General features: G+C 61.6%; 1 protein-coding gene across 1 annotated transcript in view; it reads right to left on the reverse strand.

Annotated features, from left to right (window-relative positions):
- Positions 1-26,254, reverse strand: part of TMEM132E (transmembrane protein 132E) — a 37,381-nt gene extending 11,127 nt beyond the window's left edge. Inside the window, exons 1-3 of the mRNA XM_067309519.1 lie at positions 26,182-26,254; positions 4,603-5,500; positions 4,167-4,307 (exon numbers count right to left, since the gene is read on the reverse strand). Of these exons, the coding sequence (XP_067165620.1) occupies positions 4,167-4,307; positions 4,603-5,500; positions 26,182-26,254 (1,112 nt within the window). The remainder of the gene's footprint in view (positions 1-4,166; positions 4,308-4,602; positions 5,501-26,181) is intronic.
- Positions 26,255-26,944: the final 690 nt, after the last annotated feature.

The following is a 26,944-nucleotide window of genomic DNA, read 5'->3' on the forward strand; positions in this document are numbered from 1 at the left end:
TGGGTGCTGCCCTTGTCTCCCGGTCAGCATCTTCCCAGCAGCGTGGCTGGATTTACCGCCACCGAGCTGCTCCCACGGCGGCGCCTCCTCGGTTGTCTCCCACAAGTCAAGCTTTCCCAGACCGAGGGAGGGCAGCACGCACGGAGCCTGGCAGCCAAAATCAGGGACCCTGCTTGGATTCCAGCTTCCCAGTGCCGTATCCCCACAGCAGGCACAAGCTGATCCCCTGCCCCAAATAGCTCCCTGGGGCTGCTGGCGAGACACTGCCATGTGTGGTCGCTTGCCCAGGCTGGGAGCACTCAAACATCCTCGTTTCTTTGTCCGAACCCTCTGAGGTTTCTCCCTGCAGCATCCATGACCCGTCCACCCCCGCTGCAGCTCGTGGGGGGGGTGAAGTCCCCCTTCCAGCCACCGTGGCAGCTCCCTGGCTGCAGGAGCACCAGCACGTTACCGGCAATGCACAGGGAGAAATGGACCACACGAGCAAACTTGCAGCTAAACCATGAGCTGCATGTTCACCTGCAGGGGTGGGACCAGGGGCGTTTTGGGACATCCTTGGGGGGGAAGCACAGAGCACCGCTTTTACACGGTCTCCTTGCTGCAGCAGCAGCAGAGCGGCAGCTTTCCTTAAAGAAAGACAGGGGACAGGAGGCTCCCTACAGGCACCCCAAATAACGCCAGAGCCCATCAGCCAACTCCAGACATGTTTCTCACAAGGAAACTCTCTCCAAGCTGTGCATTTCCCAGCCGGTCCAGGACACGCTCTTACACCCCATTCCTTTAGTAAATCCAAATCCCTGAAGCCGACAGCCACAAGACAGCCCAGGCACATGCTAGCAAATGCTCACCCCTCTGAGGGCCAGAGCCGTGCTGTGGCTGAGAGCAGCAGTGGGGTTAACACCCCGCTCCTCTCCCCGGAAGCAATCCTGCCCTCCCAAATCTTTGTGCAAATTGCAAATCCCTCGGGGCATTCAGGGCTCTCCCCACCGAGACAGACAGTCCCAGCGCCCTCCCCGAAAACGGAACCTCCCCGGGGGGGCACAAATGAAGCGCAGCCCTGGGCAGAGCCAGCAAAAGGCTCCCTGGAGCAGGAGGAACGAGGAAGGCAAGGAAAAGATGAACACTGCCAGGGCCAGGAAGGAGGAACTGGAGCCTGCTCTTGTCTCATCATGTAACAGCCATCGAGAAGGTCCCATCGATCTGGGGATGCTGGATACAGTCAGTTTATCCCTTATAAATACATAATGAGTGAAAGGGAGAAGAAAAAAGGAGAGCAGCAATCCAGCGCCTGCTCCAGGACATGGCAAGCATTGATCACTGCTGCCCTGCATGGAAAGGGGGACCAGGCAGGGGAGAGAAAGGTCTGCTGGAGACAAGGGATGGGGAAGGGCAGGCAAGGACGATGGGGTGCACAGGATTGCTGCTGCATGGGCAAGGACTGAGCTCACCGCGGCTGTCCTGCAAAGGAGACAGCTAAGGGGGTACAAGGGAAACCTCCAAACCCATGTGGTTTGGAGAAGGGGGTCGGGTTGCTCTTCCAACACAAGAGCATGAAAAGCAGCCAGGAAGAGCCAGGTTCGAAGGCGAAGCAGAGCTGCTGCTTCACACAGGAGGTGGTTCAGCCCTGGGACTCCTCGCCGTAGGATACTGCAAGCCCGCAGACTCCAGGGGAGTCCCGGGAAGTCACGGCAGCCCTGCTACAGACACCGAAACGGCCTCCAGCATGCCGTCCTCGGGCTGGGAATGGCCAGAGGCTGCGAGAATATGACGGGAGCATCATCTCCCAATGTGGCCAGCGCTGCCAGAAGCCTCAAGGGCCATGGCGAGGCAAACTCCTCATGCTGCAAGGCCCGGAGGGCAACACGGGTTTGAGTCATTCATACTTTGCATTACGTTAATATTTGATTGAGTTGTTTGTCTAAAAGGTGATTGTAATCACTTTAAATTCATCTGCCGTCTCTAACCTTTCAAGGCTGATTTTAATCTGCAGCAGACGCAGAGAAGGGGAAGGGAAAAGAGAAAGGAAAAAGGCAGGTGTCTCCTCCCCCTCCCCGGGCCAGCTCTCGCCTCGTCGCGGGAATATATGACAGCCATAAAGCCTCTTCCATTGCCTGCAGAGAGCTGCTCTCCCTCAGGCAACGGGGACGCCGTCTCGCCCTGCCGTGCGTGGGAGCAGCTTTGGCAGCTCCATGTCTCAGCAGGCAGAATCAACTCACTTTAACCCAGCTCCTGGAGACGTTCATCTCCCCAGTCCCCAAAGACATCTAGTGTTGGAGATGTCACGGCCTGGAAACAATTTCTTCCAGCACGTCAGAGTCCTTCCTGTTCACTATTTGACCCAGTGACAGACCCACACCCTCTTTGTTCACTGTGTCCTGTCCCCATGGATGCACGGAGCAGAGGTTCCCCTCTCCTATGCAGCTGCCCCGTGCTTGAAGACCATCCTCATCCTCCACTTCCACAGACTAATCAATCTCCGGGTTTTTAACCTGTCTTTGAGGGTCTTCTTTCCCTTAGATCATTCTCATTTCCCATCCTCTGGACCCTCCTCAACCAATCCAAGTCCTTCCCGAAGTGCCAAGATTGGGCTTTGCCCTGGTGTGAGCAGAGCAGGAGAGCTGGCTCGGCACGTCTTACAGATGGCTCCTTGGTCTGAAGTCCCCATGGGATGCTCATCCTTCTCATGGCAGCCTGATTGTCTCGACTCAACACGAATTTCAGTTTTTGTGACCATAGGGCCCAGGCGGGACCTTGCTTGGGGACTGCTCCCATTTGTTCCCAGAGGGAATGCCAGGAGAGGCCAGGATAGTCAGGGAAGAGCCGCTGCCTCGCATGGTATTAAACATTTTTTTAAATCAATATACTTCCATCCCAGACGGGGTGATCCTCTGCAGCTTTCTCATTCACCCCCAAATCCACAGGATGTGCCCACAGGCATCCAGCATGGCCATGCAACACCAGCTCATGGACCATCACCAGCTCAAGGTGCATCTGCAAGGACAGCACTGCTGCCTTACCCAGCGCGTTGCTCATGTCCCAACTGGGTGCACAGAGCAGATGGCACCTGACAACGCCTCCACGCACCGTCCAGCCTGCCCAACCACAAATCCTGCCCAGCTCCAGCCCAGAAACCCCTCTTGCTGCATGCTCTCTAGCCAGCTGGAGGTGCTGACCAAGACAAAAGCACATACAAAATTATGCCCCATCCCGTGCTGGTGTGGGACCGACCCCTGGCCTTGCCCCGCTCCTGGCTTGGCCATCAGTCCGCATTTGAGGCTGTGCAATCTCTCGCCGGCACCTGGCCGTCCCCTTCCCCCAGGAACCCCTGTGCTCAGCTTTCAATTAAAAGGAAAATAAAATCGCCGCCGACGGCAGCTTATCAGGCGTTCCCAGGGAGCGTGCCTGGGGCGAGGAAGCCGAACAAAGCAGCTCCCCTGGCAGCTGTGCTCGCGGCTCCCGCTCGCTGCCTGAGGGGCGGATGGAAGGGGAGAGGTGGCTCCCCACAGCCGGGAGAGGGGTTGGAGCACGACGCTTCACCCCATCCCTCGCAGGCCCTTGTCCCCCTCCCAGCAAGGGGAAACACTCTGCCGCATCTTGGGGGGCTGAGGTCCTCGATGTGGATGGGTTGGGGCTTCCCAGCAAGCGACGCAGCCTAGAGAACCCTTTCTGGAGACGTCCTGGGGTTTCCCAAGAGGGCTCGACCCTATTTTGGGCTCCCAGAGCGTGGTCACGCGTGAGGCTGGGTGGGTTGTGAGCTGACCAGCCGTGGTGGTGAGAAACCACAAGCTGTGGCCTGCAGAAACCCCAGCGAGGCTTGGGGTACCCGGATGCAGACATCTCCGTCCCTGCACCGCTGGCCTCCAGGCAGCAAGCCCCGGTGCATGGCATACCCAAGCATTCCCGCCTAAGCAGAGACCGGAAGCTGATCTCCAGCTTAAAAACATCCACATTAGCCAGATGAAAAGGTTTGACCCCAAAGCTGCCAAAAAGAGCATCCCCTCCCAAGACCAGGGCAAAGGAGGCCACTGGACTCTCTGGGGGGGTCTCAAATCACAGTGTCAAAGCAAAAGCGTGATTCCTCCCAGCCACCCTCTGCCCTGGCGCTCGTGGCTCCGCGAGGGCTCAGGATCGCCGGCACAGGGGCAAGCATCCTCGGCAGGCCTTACCTGGGCCCGGCGCCGTCCACGCGGGACACGTCGACGGTGGCGGTGGAGTGCTTGCCGCCTGTCAGCAGCTCCGAGGTCACCAGCCACTGCAGGCTCCTCGACTTGGTGGTGAGCAGGTTGACACCTTTCTTGGCCTTCACCCTGCAGAGAGCGACGGTCAGGACCAGGCCATGGCTGCTTTGGTTTTATATGTGTGAGTGGCAACAAGCAGCCCTCATAGCATGAGCTCTAAGGCACAATATGCCATCCCTGACCTCTCTCTCCCTTCTTCACATCCCGGCGAGACACCCACAATGGGAACAAGTCTTTGCACTGGGCCAAAGCAACCATCGCCCCAAAACGCGACTGCTTTGGGGGTAGAGATGGGTTGCAGCAGGACAAGAGCACCGTGGCATCTCCTAGCTGCCAGCTCCACGCCAGTGGGGCTGGGCCTTACCTGAGCGTGAAGTGCTCCACCGTGGAGTTGGCCATCAGGTAGAGGAAGATGCTCAGCACTTCCCCCGGCTTGAGGGGCTTGTCGGGCAGGCGAATGAAGACGTTGCCGTCCAGCCGGTGCTCCTGCATCAGCTGGGCGGCAGGCGGCTGCAGCAGGCTGATGCTGCCGATACGCAGCAAGGGGTGCTGCGTGGGGCCCTCGGTCCTGGCCACCCCGGCCCCGCGGCGCGGCGATGTCTCACCGAGGCACTCGCCGGCACCGGTGGGCGCATGCAGGGTGTAATAAAGCTCCGCTTGCTGGCTCTCGCCCGGCACATCCAGGCTCTCCGGGCTCTTCCTCCTGCCCAGCGGCATGGCCGAAGGGCCGAACCACGCGTGGGGCAGCTCAGCCTGCACCAAACACGTCGCCAGGCTGCCCCGGAGGCGGCAGGAGCTCTTGATCTCGCGGGCATCCCGGAAGGCATGAAGCCGCACGCAGGGCAGGCGGTCGGTGACGTCAAAGTCATCCCAGTCCCGGCCGGCGACGTAGAAGAGCACTTGGACCACGGGCTGGCTGGCCACCACCCGGGGCTGGATGATGAAGGCGCGCACCTTCCAGTTGACCGTGAGGCGGTCAGGGATCTCCAGGGTGCTGGAGGGTTGGAGCTGCTCCTTGGGCAGCACCAGCCCCGTGCTGAAGGGCCCCAGGGTGACGTTGAGCACCGGCAGCTCCTTGGTCTGGAAGACGACGAAGGGCTCGGCGCGCTGCAGCGGGGTGCTGGCGTTGCCGGCCGGGCCGGCTCCCACCTCCTTCAGGAAGAAGGCCAGGCGGGTGTTGGACAGGCGGTAGCTCACGGGCAGCGTCGCGGCACCGGGGGGCTCGGCAGGCTCCGGGCTGGGCGCTGCCCCCTTGGGCTGGGCTGCAGAGAGGATGGAGAGCACGGGTTAGCATGGGACAACCCCAGGGCACCTCCCCGGCCCTGGACATACCCTTGCGGCTACCTCCCAGATCGATCCCAGTCTGCCCCATAGCAGGTTTGGGGTGTTTTAACCTCTCCCTGCAGCTCCTTCTCCCTGGGGCGTCCATCTGACCGTGCTGGCTACCCATAGCAGCTTGCTGCTCCGCCGGACAAGCATGGAATAGGGAAGCGGGTCCAGCCCAAACGCTACCCTCCAAAAAGACAAGCCGGTGGTATGAGCCCACAGACAGCTTGCAAGGATGGCAAGGGCCCTCCAAGGAGTCTGGCTGGGTTTGTCTCCTGCAAAAAACCCTCCCTGGGATCTCACGCTGGGTGACAGGTTTGCAAAGACCAAGGCAAGTCAAGAGAGGGTGGTTCGAAATAGGCCATAACTGGCTAAATCACCGCTTCGGCCAACCCTTTTCCAACGTGCGCATGGATTTTTTGGCCAGATCCTGCCTAAAACAACACAGATGTGGCGGGACGCGCTGATGGCGCGCTGACACCTGGGGCCGGCCGAGCTGCCGGGACACGAGCCGTGCATCCCGCTCTGGCCCGCCAAGCCCAGCGCCTTCCAGCCAAGGCGAAGCCGCCCCCCTCACCGCGCGTTACGTGGGTGCTGAGCGTTGAACACTTCAAACGCAGCCTCTTTTTAAGTCGGAAAGCCTGAGGAAAGGAAGAAAAAAAAGCCCACAGGAACAGAAGCCCTTCAGGCTTGCTTTTTCAAGCATAAAACGCTGGGCTTGGTTTCTCTGCCTCCGGTCCTCCCGGAGCACAAATCTGCTTCGCCCTCGCTGAGGAAATAAATAAAGGTACAAAAGCGGTTGCCTGAATTCAGCGCCGCAGACCTGTCCCCCAAGCCCTCTCCCTCCTGGGTGCCACCACCCAGCTCCCAAATTCACCCAGGCGGATTTTCCCCCACCCGTGGCTGGGCGCAGGGTGCACGGGAGGTGCCGGGAGCAGGGATTTCGAGGCAGGCGCCTTCCTGCCCCAACGCCCGGCCGCGTCCCCCTGGCAGCCACGAGCCCCACGGCTGGGCAACGAGGGGCTCAGCCCGCCCGTGAGCCCAGCCGGAGTGGGACGTCCAGGGAAAAGGAGGCCAGATCCCTGCGGCAGGCTGGAGCCATTCATCAGCGGCTCGTCACCAGCAATTAGCACGGGCAGATCCCGCTGGGCTGGACACCGAGTCATTTATCTCACCTGCAAGCAGGCATGGCGAGGGAGGCCAGCAGCCCCGAAAAATCCGGTCCGTAAGTATTTAAAAACAACCCTTTCCTTCCTCTATTAGTTTCCAGGACGGGAAGGGAGTGGTGCTGCCTCGAGGGCTCGGAAATTTCCCCAGGAGGAGGTCCCCTTTAAAGGGAGAGGGTTTTTAACACGGATATTCTTTCTCCCTGCTATCCATTAGGCCTCGAAGTTAAACAGCAAGAATTAGCATCCCTTCAGCCACCAGCAGCTCACATCCTCCTCTCCCGAGATTTGTTACCCGCCTCGCAAGCCTTCCTAAAGAGGGTAGACAAGCAGCAACGAAGTTTCCAATATCAAAATCCAGGCGGATCGATGGGCTGAGACCAGCTCCATCCCTGCGGGCTGCCTGTAACCGCGGGTGTCGCGGCCACTCGCTCGGTGCCACCCTGCGCTCCCGGCCCTGTGCATCCCGCTCCCGCCGTCCCCCCACCATCTCCTCCAGCCAAAGCTGCCGAGTCCCGGGTTTTCCAGGCACAGACTCAGCTCTGTGTAAAATTGATGAGGATGATATTGATGCAACCCCAGGGAGGCAAGCAGAGCTAAAGCCACTGAAATTTGCTATAGGAAGGAAACCGGTAAAAGGCTAAAGCGTTATCACGTAGGTAAAAAATTCTGCAAGGGCAACCTCTGCTTGCTCCACACCCAGAGGTGAGGTCTGGTCCCAGAGCTCTGCAGCAGAGACCTGCTGGTTTGGCCAAACGCCATGGAGTAACCGGGTCGTTTCAGCACAGAGATGCCCCCAGCCACAGGGCACACGCTGCCTTGTGCAAACGCCAGCAGCAGCGGCGAGATCTGGAAGCCCTTAGGAAATCCAAGCCTCCCTTTTGTCCCTCATTTTGATCATTATCCCTTATTAATAAAAGCCCACCAAGCCAGAGAGGCCAGCTCCCCTGCAGCCAGTTTGCCCGCTACGAGCTCCCGGGGGCAAGCGCTGCCCCAAACCCTCGCCCCTCCAAGCCGTGCATTCACACAACCCCGATAAATCCCTCCACTGCAGGGCTGGTCCCCTTCCCCTGGCTCTCCCTCTCCATCACCTCCTGCTCCGGCCCCATCGCTCCAACTCTCTGGTTGCAAATGCAGCAGGACCAAGCAAGACCTGACTGCAGCCATTTAGGGGAAGCAGAAATAAAGAACCATGAAAACACTCCTGCTAAAGCAGATGCGGTGCAATGCAGTTCATGCAGGGCTGAATGATTGCACACGCTGTGCCGGCAGCTGGGAAACGCTGGTCTCTGATGCTAAGTGCTAGGTGCTGTACGACTGGAGCGAAAGGATGGGCTCCGGAAAACTCACGCTGAGAGCTGCTACAACAAGCGTCGTTGTGCTACAGCAGGAACCAGCTGTTTTCCTGCAAATGAAACAGGCTGATTCCTCGCAAACTGCAACACAGAAACCATCCCTGGGGAGTGGGAGCCAGCACACGACTCCTGCACCGAGGAACACAGCACCCAGAGCGACGGGGCAGCTTAGGGGCCTCGGGCAGGCTGCTCCCTCCCTCTTCCCTGCTGTGGGCCTGATGGAAGTCAAAGCAACATCGCTTCGGGTTTGTTATTGCATCTTTGGGGTTTGCTCCTGTTTCAGGATGGAGAAAATCCAGCAAGTGAAACAGCAGGAGCCTATTCTTCATCCGGGCCAGACGCCCGTGGCCAGCCTCACCTTGCTGCAAGAAATCCAAGCGAAGCAGCTGGAGGCTGGTGGAGGCCAAGGAGGGCAGGAGGCAGGTTCACCTCGAGCTGGGGACACCCGGAGGGAACTGGGACACACTATCCCACCGCTGACACCAATCCTCCTGAGTGACCTCAAGCAAAGCAGCTGAGCCGCCCGTGCCTGCACCCAGCCGGTCCCACGGCTATTTCGTCTGGAAGCAGGTTAGAGCAGCGAACGCCCGGCTGAACTGGGCCCCAATCTAAACATCAAACTGCTATTCCAGGCACCTGTAAGACATCTCAAGGTCTTTGCAGCTGATGTGACTGCAAGCAATTCCCAGGACTCCTGGGCCCCCTCCACCCCCCCTCCCTCTGCTTCTATCTCTGAACACCGGCACGACGAGGAGCCCCTGCCTCTTCGTTTCCCAACACTGATTGCAGACCAGTCCCAAGCGGCTTCGGCAGCTGCTTCCCAACAGGAGCCGCAGCATCCCAAATTACACGTGTCAAGCAGCGGAGAAAGATGTTGATGTGATGGCTCGGCCCCCCGGGACCAGCTCGGCCCCCTCCCAGGTGCCTGTCTCAAAGCTTCAGCAGGGCCAGACGAATGCTGGGGAGAAGGATGCCAGGAGACCCTTGAGAGGGTCAGGGGGCTTCACTGCAAGGACCAGAGAGGACAAGCGTCCCCGAGCCAGAAACCTGCTCCGAAGCCACCATCCCGTGCCCTCTCCCAGCGCAGGGCGGTCCAGCTCTGAGATCCAACGGAGAGAAACCAGCCACCAGCCCGGCCCCTCCATGGGCATGGGCTCGCTCGCAGCCGCACCGGCAAAGCATCTAGGCAGACTGGGGGCAGCTGGTCTCCCCAGCGCACGGAGCCGGGTGTCGGGTGTCCGCAGAGCCTGGCTTGCCCCGCGGCGATGCTATACAGCAGGGGTCCGGCCGGAGAACGGGGCCAAGATGTAACTGGGGGTGGGAAAACAATTCCAGCATCCCCGTGGTGGGGTCCATCTCCTTGGACCCCTGGAGGCACCGATGACACTAAAATATTCCTGCCCCCTGCTTCTGCCAGCGGGGCCACGGTTCCCACAGCTGTGAGGGGCTCCGGATGCCTGAGTCCCCCCGCAGCCCTGCCCCACTGAGAAAGTCCTTCCTCCAAAGCAAGCCCGAATGGGGCGCTCGCCCCCACGGGTTCGGGGCACGGACCGCGTCCCCTGTGCAGCCCCGCAATTCGATCCACAGCAGAGACAGCTGCCTCCGCAGGGAAGAGGGAGCGGGGATTTACAGCCCCCAAGGAGCAGAACCAGGACCGCTTCCGAGACTGTCCATCCCCTCTGCCCCCACGGGCGCCCCAGGATTTCCCACCCAGAGACATGGGAAAGCGCAAACAGCCGGACAGGGACTCCTTCCCTCACAGCCACTAGGGATTTGGGGCTTAGGGATTTCCCAAGCCAGGAGAAATCGTACCTTGCAGCCCCTGGTTGGCATCCAAAAGGGCTCCCGGTTACAGCGCCAGGGAAGCCCACTGCTCACGGCCGACAGGAACGCGGGACCCCTGATCCACCGGGGAACGTACTGCTGCAGGACACGGGGCACGTAAGCGGCTTAGGAAGGCTCATAAAAGGATTAGCAGCCGATACGAGCACAAACAGCGTCTGCAGTTACGCTGCCCGGGATAAAACTTGATGGAGAGCCAGGCAGTCGAATTCCCCGGGGCCAGGCACCCACGGCACAGCGCTGCCGGCATCCCGGCGAGGCCGCAGCACCGACTGCCACCCGGCACCTCCTCTGCCGTGGGCACATCCTCCGGCAGCTGCCGCCTGCCAGCCGTCCTCCGGACAAGGCGCATCCGCTGGATGCTGACCCCATCTCGTTTCCCATCTTGTTTTTCCCAGAAAGCCAGGAGCTATGGGAGAGGCTCCGGGCACCAAAAGGCACCCATGGGTGCAGCCCCTTCCTGCACCGGCTCTGCGGCCGGGACAGTCGCAAGGCTCTGGCTTGCAGCCCCCCTACGCCGCCTGGAAAGCCTGTTGCTGTGATCCCAGCATGCGCACAGAGGTTCACACCACAGTTCTTGGCTCTTTGTCTCCATGAAGCCGGCGGGGATGAAGGAAGGGGACGACAGCGCTCACAGCACTCACCGTGCCCTGCCAGCATGCGGAGCAGTTGCCCCGAGACAGAGCATCAGAAAACACAACCGAAGGACTGCCAAATGCATCCCCTTTCGGCCCAGAACGGCTTGCAGGAAGTGCACCAGGAGGTGGAGACGCCAGGAAGGACTCAGACCCTGCGCAGAAACCAAGCCAGGGTGGGAATATCCACCAGGAAACCACAAAACGCCGGCGCCGGAGGAGTCCTTGTCACCCGAACCCACAGCATCCGCAGGCAGAGCAAACCTGGGCAGCGTCTGTGCTCGGCCCCGTGTGCAATTCCCTACTGCCATGGCCTGGTGGCCTCCTCGGGCCCCGGGATGGAGTACAGCGCCATGCACCGCTGTACAGCGCCGTGCACCGCTGGCGAGCGGGCAGAGCTGGGGGCTCCAGCCCAGCTCCAAGCAGCCGTGCAGTCCCAGGAGCAATCCTGGAGATGGAGCCAGGCACTTCCCCGCGGCACATGGATGAGGAGCCACAGGCACAAGCTGGACCTGGGGAGGCTCCACCTGGAGACCAGGAGAAACTGCTTCCCCACGAGGACGGTTGGCACCGGGGCAGGTTGCCCCAAGAGGCTGTGGGATCTCCATCTTTGGAGGCTTTCAAAACCCGAGTGGAAAAAGCACTGAGCAACCTGGTGTGACCCCACAGCTTGGAGAAGGAGGCAGAACGAGAGACCTCCCGAGGTCCCTTCCCACCACACCGATCCTCAGATGTCCCCCTGCCCCTCCGAGCCCTGCAGAGGTGACGCTCCTCAGTTCAGTATTCCCCTAGCAAGCAGGGCAAGAGCTGCCAAGGCCGAATATCCCCCATGGATATAAGTAGCAAGAGCATCAAAACGCTTCATGGAGAATCCCTAAAGTCTCCGGGTGACATACCCAGGTAGCCTGGCGGAGCGTTTTCCTTTGAAGGCTGTCGATTGAATCACAAGCGGGGAATAACGTAACGCACTCCCGCTGCCGGAGGAGGAAAAGGCACGGCTCGCCCCGCGGCGCGAAGCGGGATGGGCGCCGGGCACAGAGCGCCCTGCGGAGATTCGCGGGGAGACGGGAGCAACCGGCACCCCACGGCCGCCCCTGCCGGCGCCTCGTGCCCCCGCTGCTCCGAGGGGGCTGGAAAGGGAGCGAGGAGGGCAGCGGGGGGGTCTCAGGGAAGCCGGTCTGGGGCAGACACTGCCCTTCTCGCGCGGCGCTAGGACCGTGCTGGAGGGTCTCTCGCACAGCACGATGCCTGAAACTGCCGACGGGAGATTTCAAGAATAATCGCCGGCGAGAGAAGGTTTTTCCTCACCTCCAGCTCTCGGAGATTGCTTTCCGCCACGAAGCATGAAGGTTTATGTCCTTCCTGCGTGCTCGGCCTGGTTTATGCAACCGCGGCTGCTCCTGCCGTTCACGGTAATGAGAAGGGGGCCGATTTTTTCCTAGATGTGCATTTATTCACTGAAAAGCAGAATTGTGAAAAGATTCACAAACTCAGCTAACCGCTTGGATAAAATCCCAGCGAGGAAGAACGATGCATGGGGAGCAAAAGAAAAGGTTAAGTTTGGCATCGAATCATTGAAACAGCGGGATTTTTTTCCCCCTAAAATCTCACGTGTTTGGGGAAGGGGAAGAAAAACCACCCAAAGTTACCCGCTCCATGGGTTATTTGCTCAGCTCCAAGAGACGCTTCCTCCCCGGCTTAGCCCTGCCGCACACGGATCCCTGACTCGCATCCCGCAGCCTAGCAGGCCCCGGAGTTAAAACCACCCTCGGGATGGTTTAACACATGCCACAGCATGTCACAGCCCGTCCCGTTGAGTGGAGACGGGAATTTCGAGCCTCTGCGCCAGCCCTTACCTTGCACCCACCCGGCATCGAGCCGGCTCCCTGCGGAGGCTCCTGCGGCTCCCTACCGTCCCTGCGGCACCAGGCTGCAAAGGGCAAAAGCACCTGGGTTTTATTCCGCGATTTGCCACCCAGCCCCGGCTCGCCCCCGGCAAGACGAGGCACCCCGAGCCCCCAGCAACCTGCTTCCTCCTCTTTGCCCTGTGGATTCTCTGATGGCAAATAAGGGTTGTGCACGGAGGGGAAATAGCGATTCCTCTCTCCGCTCTCTGCAGCCAGCAATTTCCACAGGACACTGAGGGGTTTGAATCCACCAGGTCTCTGCCAGCTGTGGCTGCGTTTGTCCACCAAGCAGAAAAATCAGCAGAGGGGAGAAACAAGCAGATGCAAAGAGATAGCTGCACCCCCATCCACACGCACCAGCTAGTACGGGCCCCTCGCTTTTGGAAAGCAAGCTGAAAAGGCCTGGGAGGCAGCAGATTTCTATTTCACAGTCATTTCTCTCCTTCTCCCCATTCCCGTTCGCCTCTGCCTTCGAGCCAGCCGAGCACAATTTAAACCCCACTGGGGAGCAGAGGACGCACATCGCTCACACAGCTCCACATTTGCACGGTTGGTTGGTGTCGCCGCAGCCCGGTGCCACCGGCAGGGCTCTGAGACGGGCGCCAGGGACCCCACGCGACTTGGGCAGCCACCGCAGTATTCCCAACCGAGCGTCAGGGCCAGCGCCGTCAGGAGCCGGGCACCCTCCTCGCGTGGCCCCAGCCGCCGGCGGTGCCGAGCCCTCCTGCCTTGGGGACGCGCAGTCCCCCCGCGCGGGATGCGGCCCCGCCACCGAGCCGTAACTAGCACGGACAGGCCTGCGCCGCCGGCACCGCCGGATCGGGAGAGAGGAGGCAGCAGGGACGAGCCAGAGCTGGAGATTAATGAGACGGTCAAGATCAGTTCAGCGCAAGCTGGATTGCCAGCACCCGGAGAGGCTATTTCCTTTCACAGACAAAATGCATTTAAATGATGGTCTAATCTGTCGCCTGGAGGGGGGAACAGGACAGGCGCCTCCGCTCCTCCGCCATAAACCACTCCTGCCAGGAGAGGGTCTAATTGAGCTGCCTGCAGCCCGGCTGGCTCCGCCGTGCCCACGGGTGCCAGGCGGACGGAGGCGCTGCCAGCGTCACAGTCCGGCGCCTTCCTCCCAGCAGCAGCTCCGGGATGGAGCCCAAGCCTCCCCGCCGCGGAGGGAGGGACGTGCCAGGGCTTGGGCGCACGGTTTGGGGGAGAGACCTGCAAACCCCTCACTGCCCTGGGGCCCCGCAAGGTCGTCCCCATCGGGGAGCACGGTGAGACTGCCACATCCAGCGGGCAGGCAGAGGGACAGAGGGTGCGGGGGCGGAGGGACGGATGGAGGAAGAGGGAGGAAGGAGATAGATGGATAGATGCATGGATGGATGCACGGATGGACGCATGGATAGCTAGCTAGCAAGAAGGAAAGACAGGGTGGATAAGGACAGATAAACCAGCAGACAGGGCGAAGGATGGATACATAGGTACATGGATGGATGGATGGACGCATGGATGGACGCATGGATAGCTAGCTAGCAAGAAAAACAGACAGGGTGGATAAGGATAGGTAAACCAGCAGCCAGGGTGGAGGACCTACACGTAGGTACATGGGTGGATGGATGCATGGGTGGATGGATGTGTGGATGGAAGCGTGCATGGAGGCCCAGATGGGTGGAAGGATGGAGATAAGCAGCTAGACAGAAACAGCTGAGCAGCGAGAGAAGAGCTAGAGGCAGAGGAAGAAGAGGGATGGATGGAGCGGTGGACGGAGGGGTAGCACAACAGCTCGAGAGACTGCAGGCCCGACGCACTGCCGTGGTTTCCAGGAGCCCCCGGGGAGGGAGCAGGATGGCTCTTGTCCCCCCCACATCTAGCCGGGGCTGGGGGAAGAGAGGGGTTAAGTCCTGGCCGTTGGGTCTCGCCTGCATCGGCCCACGGATGCAAATGGGATTTGCAGGCGCCTGACCTGCATTCCCGGGGTTTATTAGGCCGGCGCAGGGAGGACCATAGGGCCCGTCCACCCTCTGCAGCTTGGCACCGGAAGCGAAAAGCAGATCTCCGTGCTCGGCCCTGCTCCGGCCCCTCTGGGGGCTCCCTGCACCCAGGACCCGCCTCAGCAGCGAGGCGGGATGGGACTTCCACATCTCCCCACCCTTGCGAAGCCCCCTCGGCTCCCTCCGCGCGTGCCCAGCCAGTGGGGACCGGGGGCATTTCGGGGTTGTGCACAACCCGCAGGGTGAGAGGGCAGCGGAGGAGGAGGCAGAGACACACAAGGGGCTGCGAGGACCCCCTGGGCCAGCAACATCTGCCGAGCCAGATGTGCCCCCGCGCCAGCTGCAGCCGCTCAGCCGGATGCGGCCGAGCCGCTCGCCTCCGACGGAGGCGCTGAGCCCGGCGCGGGCTGCGGGGCCAGGGCCACGCGGGGCCAGGGCGAGCGAGGAAGGCGGCAGGGTCGGGCAGGAGCCTTCGCCCCTTGCCTGGAAATCAAGGCTGGACCGAAAAAGACCCCCCGAGGCCGAGATAACACACGCAGGCCCCAGGGCAGGGCAGTGGCTCGGCCACCGCGGCCCCCCCCACGCCTGCCCCTCTCCTGGCTGAGGACTGACAGCACTAGTCACACTAGTGCGCGGCCGCATCTGTTCCGCCAAGAGCCGAGCGGGTCGCTTGGGCCTCCTTCTGCCTCTTTCTTTCCACCCCTTGCTGTTTCTAGCACCGAATTTCACTATTCTGTTTCACCTCGATATTTCAGTGGCACCAGGAGACCAAACGTGTCCCCAAGGCAGGCGCGACCCCTCTTCTCCTCCAAAAACAGGGGTTTCCCATCGCTTTTTCCCAGCCCCTGAGGAGGGCACCACCATCCTGCCATGTTCCCGGCCGCCCTCCCTTCTTCCCCAAATACTCAGAAAACACGGGCATCATGGGAGTGTGCCCCAGCCCGCAGCATCGGCCCCATCAGGGGCACCGCCTGTCCCACTGTCCGTCCATCCATCCGTCCAGCCCACCGGCTGCCACCTCACCACCTCCTGCCCCTCCACGCGCTCCCGTCGTCCTCTCTGCCCATCCCCTGACGTATCCGTCCCTCTCTTGGAGGCCAAAACGCCCCCGCCGCCTCCTCTCCTTCCCCTTTCCCCGTTATCCGGCAGCAGTCACCAGCCCTGAGCTCTAGCTGATCCGCAGCCCCAGCTGTTTGCCATAGGGATCACTTTAGCCACGCTCCAGGGGGGGATCTTTATCCCAGCTTATCCCATGGGATGCAGCAGGGGGCTCCTGCAGTGTATATCCCCACTTATCCCGGGCTGCCATCCCAAAGATCAACTAGAAAAGCGCTGGAAAATCAGACGAGCGAGGGGAGGGAGCAGAGGGGAGGGAGCAGGGAGTCTCTGGAGTCTCCGCAAGAGGTTCAAAACCTTCCCGAGCCGATGCCCAGCCCGGGGCCGGACGCCGTGGTGGGGGGACCCAAGGCGTCGCCCGATCCCGGCCCCCCCGGAGGCAGCCAGGTGGCCACCCGGCACGTTTCCCAAGGGCTTCGGCCAGCCTCTCCTCCAAGGGAGCTCCCGGCATCTGCGTCCCCGGGGGAAACACTGAGATATTGGCCCGCCTCAGCTCCACGGAGAAAGTCCGCCAACAGACCTAGCTCGGCTCCGGGGGAGATGCCGAAATATTTATTAATGATCGTATCTCCAAGAAAGGCACCGAGAAAGCAGCCGCTTCCAGCTCCTCCGCTGGCCGGGCTCGGAGGCGCCCTGCCAGCACCGCTGCCTCCGGCTCTGCCCCCTTGCAGAGGAGCCTCTCCCATCTCCTGAGCCTTATCCGAAGGGCCCGGGGCCGGGACGCCTGCCGGAACACCCGGCCCGGCAGAAGGAGCCTGAACCACGCGACTAACCAAAGCTAGAAATGGAAAATCAAGGGGAGATGGGAGCAGGAGAGGGAAGAGAGTAGGAACAAGGCACGCTTTTCCTCGGCGCCTTCCCGGACCTTTCCCGGGAGCGGAGGCAGCACAGCATCCCGGCGCAAGCTTCACCCGCGCTGCGGCCCGAGCCCCAGCGTCGCCTGCGGGGCGAGAGCGTTTCTCCCCTGGGAAGCAGCTGTCCCGGGCCGAGCGAGCCGTAAAGTTGTCCGGAAAGCAATTACGTGAGCTGACACGATGATTAAAAATCCTCAATAAATTCATCGGGAAGGGAAGCGCGGGGAGGGAGCTGGGTTATTCGCCAGAGCTCCCCAGCAGCTGGTTTCGCGCTGATTTAAGCCTCGGTCGGGACTTTTTTTTTGGGGGGGGGGGGGAGGAGGGTGCAATAGCCAGAACGACGCAGGCTGGTTTTTTCCACCTTGCCAGGTCACCGCATCCAAGGCGGAGGACGAGACGGCGCAGGGGGAAAGCGCGGGCACCGGGCACCCTCCGGGGCTCGCGGCACCGCGGGGCGGCCGCCGAGGGCCCAGGCGTCCCGGAGCGCCCGCTCCGCTCCGGCGGCGAGCCCGGCATCGCCGGCCCCTCGCCTCTCCCGCGCGCCCCGACGCCGCGGCGGCGCAGCTCTCCGTCCTCTCTGCAGTTAACCGCAGCCTGGGGAAAAAATGCATAAATAAATAAATAAAACACACCCAGGAATAGAGCACGAGCTGAAACTGGAAAATAAAAGCAGGGCCCCTTGTGGAAACCTCTGAAATGTTTCCCAACAGCCACACGCTTGGAAATTGTTTTCAGCGACGTAAAAGACAACAAGCTCTCCGCTGCCGCCGCGGCGAGCGCCTCCCTCTCCGGTCCTGTCTAATTGGAACTCAATTAAGTGAATAATTGTTACAAATGTAAAATTACCTTCCACCGGCTCGTGGCGATGAGATGCCCCGGCTGCGACCGCGAGGAGGCTGCGGGGATCAGGCGGGATGGGGCCACGCTCCTGGGATGTGTCCCCGGTCCCGGAGCGGCGGCGGGGTGTTGGGCCACCACTGCTGGGCTTGTCCCCGCTCCCGACGGCCAGGCATCGGCTTTGCACTGGTCCCCCCGGAAAGGGCTGTAACACCCTGGATGGGTGACCTGGATGGGGCTTCCCAAACCATCCCAGGGCACGGGCTGAGTTGGTGCTGGCCAGGAAAAGTGAATTAACACTTCCTGTGCGCAGCAGCGCTGGCACCGTGTGGATTCTCTGGTGTCTAATACAGGGTTGTGCGCCTGCCTTGCAGGCGCTGCTAGACTCTCCCTTTCTTCTGGCCCCCCCGAGACCTCCCAGCCTCCAACAGCTCTGGAAGGGGGCAGAGGGACAGCTGTGCCCGGGGGGATGTGGGACAGGGGACGCCAGCAGCTGCAGCAGCAGGTTGGGACCGTGGCACAGCGGGAGGCCCCGGGCCACAGACAGTTGCTCCGGCGCCAGCCCCAGCGGCTGTTCTCAAAGCATCCACAGCTGCCGCCGGCTCCTGCTGTCAGGCGAGCGAGGCAGGGGGCCGGGGGAACACACACAGCCCTCTCTCCTCCGCTGCCCGGGCAGAGCCGCACGATCCCTAATTGCATCCGACAGCCCCACGGCTGCGGGAACCGTGGGCAGCGCCGGCTCCAGGCACCCGTTCAGTCCTTGCCCTGCCGATGCCAGCCCTGCAGCCCCGGAGCCGGGACATGGTGCCCGCTACCGGCATCGCGGTTTCCCGTTTTGCCCCAGCAAGAGCCCCGCTTTAGGGCTGAGCATCGTCGAAAACCCCCTCCCGGCAGCCAGCGGGGAGGCGCCTCTGCCCAAAACCAGCCCCTCGCTGTAGCCTCGCGGCTAAGGCAACGGCGCAAGAGCCCTCGGGGCCAAGGCAGCACCCACGGGTGCAGCGCGGCCTCACGGCGAGACGCAGCAAAACGAGCTCCGGCTGGACTCGGCTGCCGGGACGGCGCTCGAAGCCCGGCTTTCCAGGCTGGCAGCAGCCGCGGAGGGAAACGTCCCGGCGCCGGGCCAGGCACGTCACGCCTGCAGTGCCGAGGTCCGCATTTCCCCCAGGAAATTATTAAAAGGGGGAAGAAAAAAAAAAAGAAAGAAAGAAACCTAAAGGAATAAATAAATAAGGGCTAAATGGGATGTGCCGTGCACAGGCGCAGCCTGCCATAAATTCCTGCAGCAGGCAAGGCTTTTATTCGGCAGCTACTTTAGAGCAATTTCCACAAATCACGCCAAGGGACAGGTCAGGGGGACGAGGAGGAATGGGCCTTTTAGGAGGAGGAAAAGAAAAAATGAAGAAATGAATTGAAAGGGGGAAAAAAAAAAGATGAGAACGTGCCCGACCACAAACGTCCATCGGCTTTCGGGGGTGACGCTGCGCAACGAGGCCCCTGGCCACGTGCCTGTGCCCGGCTCGGAGAACCCCCGGCCCCTCCCCGCTGCATCGCACGGTGCCCGGCAGGGCAGGGCGAGCTCCTTGCAAGCACCCTTGCAAACCTCAGCGGCACGCAAGACCCTCAGCCCTTTCCTTGGGTCTCTGACGCGCCGGCTCTGCCCGGGATCGGCCGCCCCTCGGCGCCGCCGAGGCCGCTCTGCTGCCATCCCGCTCTGCTGCCATCCCGTCCACCCCAGGCACGTGCTCAGCCCGCGCTCATCCGCACGCCGCCAGCTCGCGTTTTGCTGGAAAACGCCGAGCGACGCGTTTCCGACTTATCAGACGACGATTTATTTTCCCCCTCGCGACGCGTGTCAGGCTGCGTTCGGACAGGCAGCGGGATGCGACGGGAGAGGCGCAAAAGCACCGCGAGGGAGTCTCGGGGAGACCCCGGGCAGGGCAAACCCGATCGGCGCCGAGCCCTGCAACGGGCCGCGGCACGAGAGCAAAAGCGCCGCCGTTTCCGAACCTCTCGCTGCAATTGCCCCTCCAGGCTGTGAACTGGATTTGCACCTTCCCGCGCGGGTCGCGAGCCGCGCACAGCTGGCCGGCCGCCCGAAGCCCCCGGAGCCGCCGTGCCAGCCCTGGGGACGTGCACTTAGCCGGTGACTTCTACCAGCTCAGCAGTTCGCTGCCTGCTAAAGCCACGAGGGCATCAAGCATGCATGACTTGAATATATTCCCTTCTTTTTTAATTTAGCTGGCACCCGGAGAGGAGCGTATCCAACAGCCGCAGCGTAGCCGTCAGCAGAGGGTATTGCATTTTCTATCTTATTAATTTTTAAGAAGGAAAAAGTAGGGTTTTTTTTTTTTTTAAAGGAATTACTTCTCAACTTCTGCCACTCCTGCGAGGGACTGTTGGCTCTGCTAGACCTAACGGCAGAGAGGAGCCTGAAGACCTGCAGCGTCTGGGGAGCACCCCACACTGCCCCCGTGCAATCCAGTCCCGTTTTGGGCATCCTGAGGGTCAGAAACGTCCCTGTCCCCTCCTCTCCCAGCTTGGAGATGGGCCGGGAGCAAGGACCAGCAAGCCGAGGCCTTTCCCCAGCGGCTGGAGCCCTGGCAGGAGCCGCGCTGCGTTTCTAGAAGAGCTCTCGAAAAATCAAAGATGGCAAATATTGTCCAAGCGGTAGGAAAATGCTCACCGGCAGGAGACGATATCTTCATCAAGGAAGAAAATTGAGAACTGCCTTCATTGCGGTGTCTTCCCAGGGACAACATACCAGGTAGTTAAGGGCTTTTTATCCTAACAGGGACAGGTGAAACAGGAATCAGGGGTTACAAGCGGAAACCTGGCACATTGCGGCGAGCGATAAGAGCCCAGCTGCCAGCAGCAACAAGTCGAGCAACAGCTTAATAAAATCAAGGCACCGGTCGTGGGGAAAGCAGCAGCACGGGGAAAGTGGTGTCTGTATCTCAAAAACCGGATGGTTTGGGGGAAGATGTGATGGTCACGAAACCCCCGGCCCGGGTTGTACCCTACCGGCAGCGGGGATCTCCGACCCACTGCCAAATTTGACCGGAATTGGCCAAGAGACGCCACCACCGTTTCGGAAGTCACCGCTGGCGCCCAGATCTCCAGCCCGTCTCCCCTGCTCTCTGGGTGGTCACTCGTTAGCAGAGCCATGTATTTAATAATAAAAGCCTCCAATTAGATTAGCAAGAGTGACCTTTTCCAGATGGATGGGATGTTGGAACGGTGGCAGCGACAAGCGCCGCGTGCGCGGGAGGGGAATACACCAGCCGTTAACAGATTCCTCCACCCTCCAATTTCATGCTATTTTGGTGATGCAATTACAGGAGCTGAAAATCAGGTTATGGCATGAAAACAATCTTTCCCTCACCATTTGTTTCCTTGGATTTACCAGGAATGGGCCACATCCAGCCGGTCCCCCCGTTTAACCCTGCTTGTGATGCTGTGTGCCCTGTTCCAAGGGGGATTGGAGGGAGGCGGATGCCAAGGGAGAAACTGGGTCCCCCAAGGGTGCCAAGATGCTCCCTTGCAACATCAGTGTTCTGCAGGGATCGGGCTGTTTTTATTTTTCCCTTTCCTCCTCTTTTTCAACAGCCTCCTGCAGAGACCCAGAGCGAGGAGGAAACTTAGCATTTGGTCACGGTGGGATGAACAATAATAGCAGTATTAAAAAAGGCCAGGTTTCCAAAAATCATCCAGCACGCTGGGGGGGAATCGCTGTGCTTTCCCCGTGGGACCCTTCCTCCTGTCTCCCTGCCCTCCTGGACAACGATCCCATGGGCCTGCCAGGGTGGCTGGTTTGAGCCCGGGTCCAAACCTTTCCAGCCACATGGCTGCTCCCAGGTTGGCTCAGCCTCGGGAGACGGCACTGCTGGGGAAGCAGCATGGACCAGCTTCCCCCTGGAGCACGTGAGGATGTTCCCAGGCAGCCAGAGCTGGGAAAGCTCACCCAAGGCAGCAGCACTTAGGGAGGCTGCAAGGAGGTGACGGCCAGCACCCAGCTCCTGCTGTATTCACCCCAGGGACATGAGGGGATGCCAGATCCCGCAGGACCAGGAAGGCTGGCGAGTTTGGCATCAGGTGGGATGAACCAGGCCAGGGTGCCTTCGTCTCCTGACTCGTCAGCTGCAGGGTCAACAGACGCCCCTGTAAGATGTATGGTCTTATCATAGCCAGCACACGGCGCTGGCAGCCACTGTCCCTGCCCCGTCCCCGTCGAGAGCTTCATTGCACAAGGGTGATGGAGCGGCGCGGAGCTGCAGCTCGTTTTGGCAGAGCCAGACTCAGAGGGGAGCGTCGCAAACCTGCACGGAGGCGACGGCTGGGTTTGCTGACACTTACTGGACTCAAATGCCAAAGGCAGCCCAGCAAAAAGCCCTCTTTGCTAAAAACGAGGCGCAGAGTCCGAGGGGGAGAGTGATGCAGGCGTGCACGTGGCCGCAAGATGGTCACCTGCTCCTTGGAGAAAGGACTCTGACACACGCACAGATGCGCGCAGCCGCGTGCAGGCACAGATGTGCAGCACAGATGTGCGCGCACAACCACGTGCATGCACACAGGTGCACGCACAGATGTGCGCCCCCAACACGCACGCGTACAGATGTGCACGCACAGACATGCGTGCGCAAGAGCGCAGCTCCTGCAGAGGGTATCGAGGCATCTAATGCATCTTTAAATACACAGGGATAAAACCCGCGACTCTAACGTTCACTTCATCTTTAAAAGGACCAACTTGTTGCTAGGCTGCAAAAATGAACACGAAGGCAGGCAACAATTCAACCTCGAATTTAAACTCGCATTAGAAATTCAAGGCTCCCCGGACAAAAATTATTGCTTGGAGAATTTCTACCACGCTGCCAATAACGTCCCTCATCTTTTTCTCTCTCTCCTGCGATGTTTCGCCGCCGGTGACAGGGGGACCGATCTCCTGCCCGATTCCGCCCACGGCGGAGGAAGGCTACGCTTTGCCGAGCGCGTCCAACATCACAGGGAGGACAAATTAAATGAGAAAGGGGGGAAGAAAAAGGTGGCTCCCCGGTGGCATTTCCAGCGCGGCACCGTCACATCGCAGCCCAACCATCCAGCTAGGGGTGATGCAGGGAAGAGCTGGGGTCACGCAAGGGCACCCCGGAGCCGAAAGCCGGAGGCCTCCGGCTTTCGGCTCCGGGGTGCCCTTGCGTGACCCCCTTCCCATCCGCTGCTCCTTGGATTTGGGGGGGGACAAGGATGTGCAGCTGGAGGCAGGAGCAGCGGACGCTGCGCGGAGTGACCTGCTGCTCCACTGTCCCGTCCGTCCTGTCCATCCAGCCGGATCCAGCCCAGCCCCGGGGACACCCAAGGATGCCCAGACCTGCACGGCACCATGGACCATGCGCAGCCACGACACCCCAACCCAGGGCACGGAAAAGGCCGGATCGCATCCGATGCAGCAACCTGCTCCTGCCTCCTCCGGGATGGGACAGGGGATGCTCTCCCCTCCCCACTCCGGGCTGGAGCGAGCGGTGCCGCGGTGGCTCCGGCAGCAGCGTGCCTGGGACGGCGGCTGCTAAACGAATAAACGCCCGGTGCATTTTTCACCCGTGGGTTTCGGCGCCCGGCCGCCAAGTTTATAGCACATCTCCACCTGCTGGCCCGAAAAAAAATGCCGAGCGCCGCTGCGCTCGCCCGGCAGGGACGGCAATTTCCCCCGCCGATTTGCCTCCAAATAACCTGCAATCGCCTCCCCGAATCCCGGAGCCTCGCTGTGCACTGAGGCGGCCAGCACGAGGGCAGCCAGCACCCGCAGACGGCCACCACGGCCCGGAGACGCTCCGAGCCGGAGCAGAGACGCGGGACACCCATTGGCATCGCGGCGGGATGGAGCTGCGGGCCGCCAGGGTCCGGGCCTCATCCTGCACCAGCCTCCAGCCCCACGTGTGCTCACTTTGCTTGAATTAGCACCTTTCCATGCCGCAACCGTCATTTCTTTCCTTTTTGGCAGGTATCTGCTTTCGGGAAGGCAAGCGAGCGGCGCTACCCGCGAAGGAGGCGCAGGCCTGGCTCGCGCCCGCGGGGCACCCGCTGAATAACAGCGCTTCCGCACCCAGCGCCCTCCTGAACCCCCGCCTCGAGGCGGGCGCTGCCTCGGGCAGAGGGGAAACTGAGGCACGGCTGCGAGGAAGAGGCTCAACAGGCGGCAGCAAGGGGACCCAGGAGTCCGGGCTCCGCAGGCTCGGCCGCCCGCGGCGCGCAGGTCAACCCCCCCCTCGCAGCGCGGCGGTGCCGCATCCCGAAAGGGCCCTTTCAGCCTCCCAGCGCAACCGCACTGAGCGCGCGGCGTCCACCAACCGCCGCCGCCGCGCCGCGGCCCCGGACGCCGGGGTCCGTTCCCAGGCGACGTCACTCCGGAAAGCCCTTGTGCAGCCCCGGGGCCGGCCCCACCCCGGGCTCCTTTTCCAGCCGGAGATGCCAAAAAGCCCCTTTCTGAAAGCAGCTGATTCGGGGAAGGCAGCCAAGCAGCTCCCGGGGCTCCCGGAGCCGGCAGGAAAATACAAAGGGTGAGAAGTTGTTACTAAGGATTGCTGTTAAAAAAAAAAAAAAAGGAAGAAAAAAAAAAAGAAAAAGAAAGAAAAATAACCACCCGACCCGGAGGGAAGGGCCCTGATTAGCCGTGAGCCGACCTCAGCAGCAGCCTAAGTAATCCCTAAGAAAGGCCGGGTAAATTAGGAGCTTTCCGCCTCGTTCTCTGGCTCGCCCCAAGACCTTCATTTGCCCAGGAAAGGCCAAAGCGGCTGGCGAGGGCAGCTTTGCATCACAAAAAGAGCTGAAAACTCCTGGCAAACGCATCTGGCCCTGGCACATCTCCCGCTGACTTGGCCCAGCCGGACATGGCTCCCCAAAACCCCACCACGAGCTCCCGGATCCCTCGGCCAAGCTGGCGCCGCAGCGATGGGGACCCCCAACTCGCCGCACGCCGCAGCCCAGGGGCCGGATCCTGCCCCGGCGTAAAGCAGCGGCCGGGGCCGACCCGCGCCCGCCAGCGCTGGCTGCAGGGGACGGGCCGCGTGGAAACCTGCGGGAGGGGACCGCGAGCAGGGGACGCCTCCGTCCCCTCCGCCCGCAGCCTCGCGGCGCAGGCAGGCAATTTCTGATTAATCGTTTGCATAAAGAGATTTCCCGTCTTCTCCAGTCTCTCTGCCAGCAGAGCTGACAGACGCCTTCGGTAGCTCACCCGTGACGGGGAAGCGGCGACCCAGACGTCTGAATCTCGTACAGGCAAATTCAGGAGAGCGAGCGCGGGATCGTCTTTCCCCTGTCGGCTGTCAGTCACAGGGGCTGGGAACCCGGTTACCTGTTGTTCCTCAAGAGCCGGGCTCCTCCACGCACAACCCCGCCAAGACAACCCCGCTGATAAGCACCTTGTCTCGAGGAGAACGCGGGGGGAGCATCCGCCGCACCGAAGGTGCTAAATAAAGTTGCGGTGCTCGTCAGCCCGGCTCAGCCCGAGCTTTCCCCGCCGCCGCTCCGCCGGGGGGTTCAAGGGAGTTGCTGCAAAACCCCCTGCCCGCTCCCTGCAGCGCTCCGGGTGTCAAACCAGCGATGCGTGCGTAGGGACACAGCTGTCCCTCGTCCCCCTTCCTCCCCGCCGCGCGCCTGAAACGGCCTCGCGGAGCGGCAGGTTGCGGATGCCCGAGAAAGCCCTGCTGGAGTCCCCGAAGCGCCTGCTCCTCGGGCCGCCGGTGCGAAATGGAGCCGGGCACAGTCCATAAACCCGGGAACGGCTCCCCGGCAGCATCTCGTTTCCTTCGGAGATGGAGACTCGCGGCGGGAAGGGAGGGGGCCGAAGGAGCCGGGCGGGAATGAGGGGCACACGCAGCCCCCCAAAACCCACCAGCAGCCCAGCGCCCTGCGGGGTCGAGCCGGCTACCTGGGGACCCCGCTTGGCTGGTGCGGCCGCGGGGGTCGCTTTTACGTGACAACCATCCAGCAGAAGAGGACGCGCTCCGGTTCCCCCCGGCCCTACCCCACGGGGCCCGCGCGGCACGTAACGCGGCCGGCACCGCTCCGGCCTCGCTCGGCCACGACACGTCCTCTCCAGGGATGTCACCGGGAGCAAGGCGGGTGTCACCGCCGGCCCCGCCGCAGGATGAGGTTAAGGCAGCGATTTGAATGCAACTCAGGGAAAGTGAGCACAGGCGAGCGGGGCCCCCCCTCCTTCCCGGACCGCGGCGGGAGCTGGGGGGCGGCGGGCAGCACCGCAAGCGAGAAACCCCCTCCCCAAAAGGCATGGGGGGGGGTCAGAAAGAAACACGGGAACCGAACGGGCTGCACACACACACACACACACACACCCACGCACCCCAAAACGAAGCCACATCGCCAGCTCTCCCAGCACAACTCGCCACAGGCTCCGAAAGTGTCCCCGGGTCTGGGGGATCAGCCGGCGGATAATAGCAGATCAAGACTTTGATCCTCACGCTAAATCCGTCTCTGCATTAAGCAAGCAAGAGACATGGGCAGTTTGGCTGGGGGGGGGGGGGGGGGGACCGGCAGAATCGAAGCCCTCCAGCCCCTTCCCTGCCCTGCTCCCTCCTTCCTCTCTCCCTGCCCGTGGAAACAGCCCGTTAGGAGCGCTCAGAAGCACAATCTGTCATTTTATTAAGCCTGGAATAAACTCTAATCTTCGCCCGTTTCGCTGGAGAGGGGGGCACCGAGGCGGGGGGGGGGCGCAGCAGGCAGGAGCCGCCGGGCGGGTCGGGGCTGCAGCGGGGCTGCAGGGCAGAGAGCTCGGTGGGGCAGGGGGCTGCGGGGTGCGGAGCCCCCCCGGACACGCAGGCACACACACACACACACATACACACACACACACGTTCCCCTTCACCCCCCCCCCCCCCCCCCCGCCGGCAGTGTCGGCCGCGCTTACCGGGCACGAGCAGGGAGCAGAGGCAGCAGAGCAGCGCGGCCGGTCCCGGGCGCATCGTCTCCGGCGAGGCCATTGCGGCGCGGGGCGCGGAGGGCCGGGGGGGCCGGAGCGGGGGGGGCGGGCGAGGCCCGGGGCCACCCGCCGGCAGGGAGAAAAATCCAAACCGAGCACCGAAAAAAAAGCCGCAAAAAATCCCCTAAATCCAACCACGTGCGAGCCAGGAGCAGCAGCAGCCACAGGCGGAATTTGGGCGGGGGAGGGGGTGAGGGGGGGGGACCCGGCTCAGGTTAGGGGGCTCGGCTCTCGGCCCCCCCCAGCTCAGCGAGCACGGCACCCCATCTCCGGCCCCCCACCCCTCCCCAGCCCGCACCCCAAGCCTGCCGCAACCCCCCCAGTGCCTGCAGGCAAACTACAGCATCTGGGGTGCACCGAGGCGGCGGCGGGGGGGGGGGGGGGGCTGGGTTCCCCTTCCTCCTCCTCCTCCAGGATCCAGGGGGCAGAAGAGCACGTGTAACCCCCCCCTTAAGAAAAAAAATGCGCTGATCAAGGATGATGCTGCAGGGCTAGCAGGTCGCCAGCCCCCCCATGCACAAAAATAATAATAATAAAGATCTCCAAGCAGTTTCTTCTAAAAAAATAAGAATGAAAGCACTCCCCACAATTAAAAAAACAAAGAAAAAAGAAAGAACAACAGGAAAAAGAAAAAAACCACAAAAGCAGGAGGGTGAGTAATTAATCCCAGGCAGATGCAATTAATCAGCGG

This window comes from Apteryx mantelli, chromosome 22, assembly GCF_036417845.1.
Source record: "Apteryx mantelli isolate bAptMan1 chromosome 22, bAptMan1.hap1, whole genome shotgun sequence".
Taxonomy (NCBI): domain Eukaryota; kingdom Metazoa; phylum Chordata; class Aves; order Apterygiformes; family Apterygidae; genus Apteryx; species Apteryx mantelli.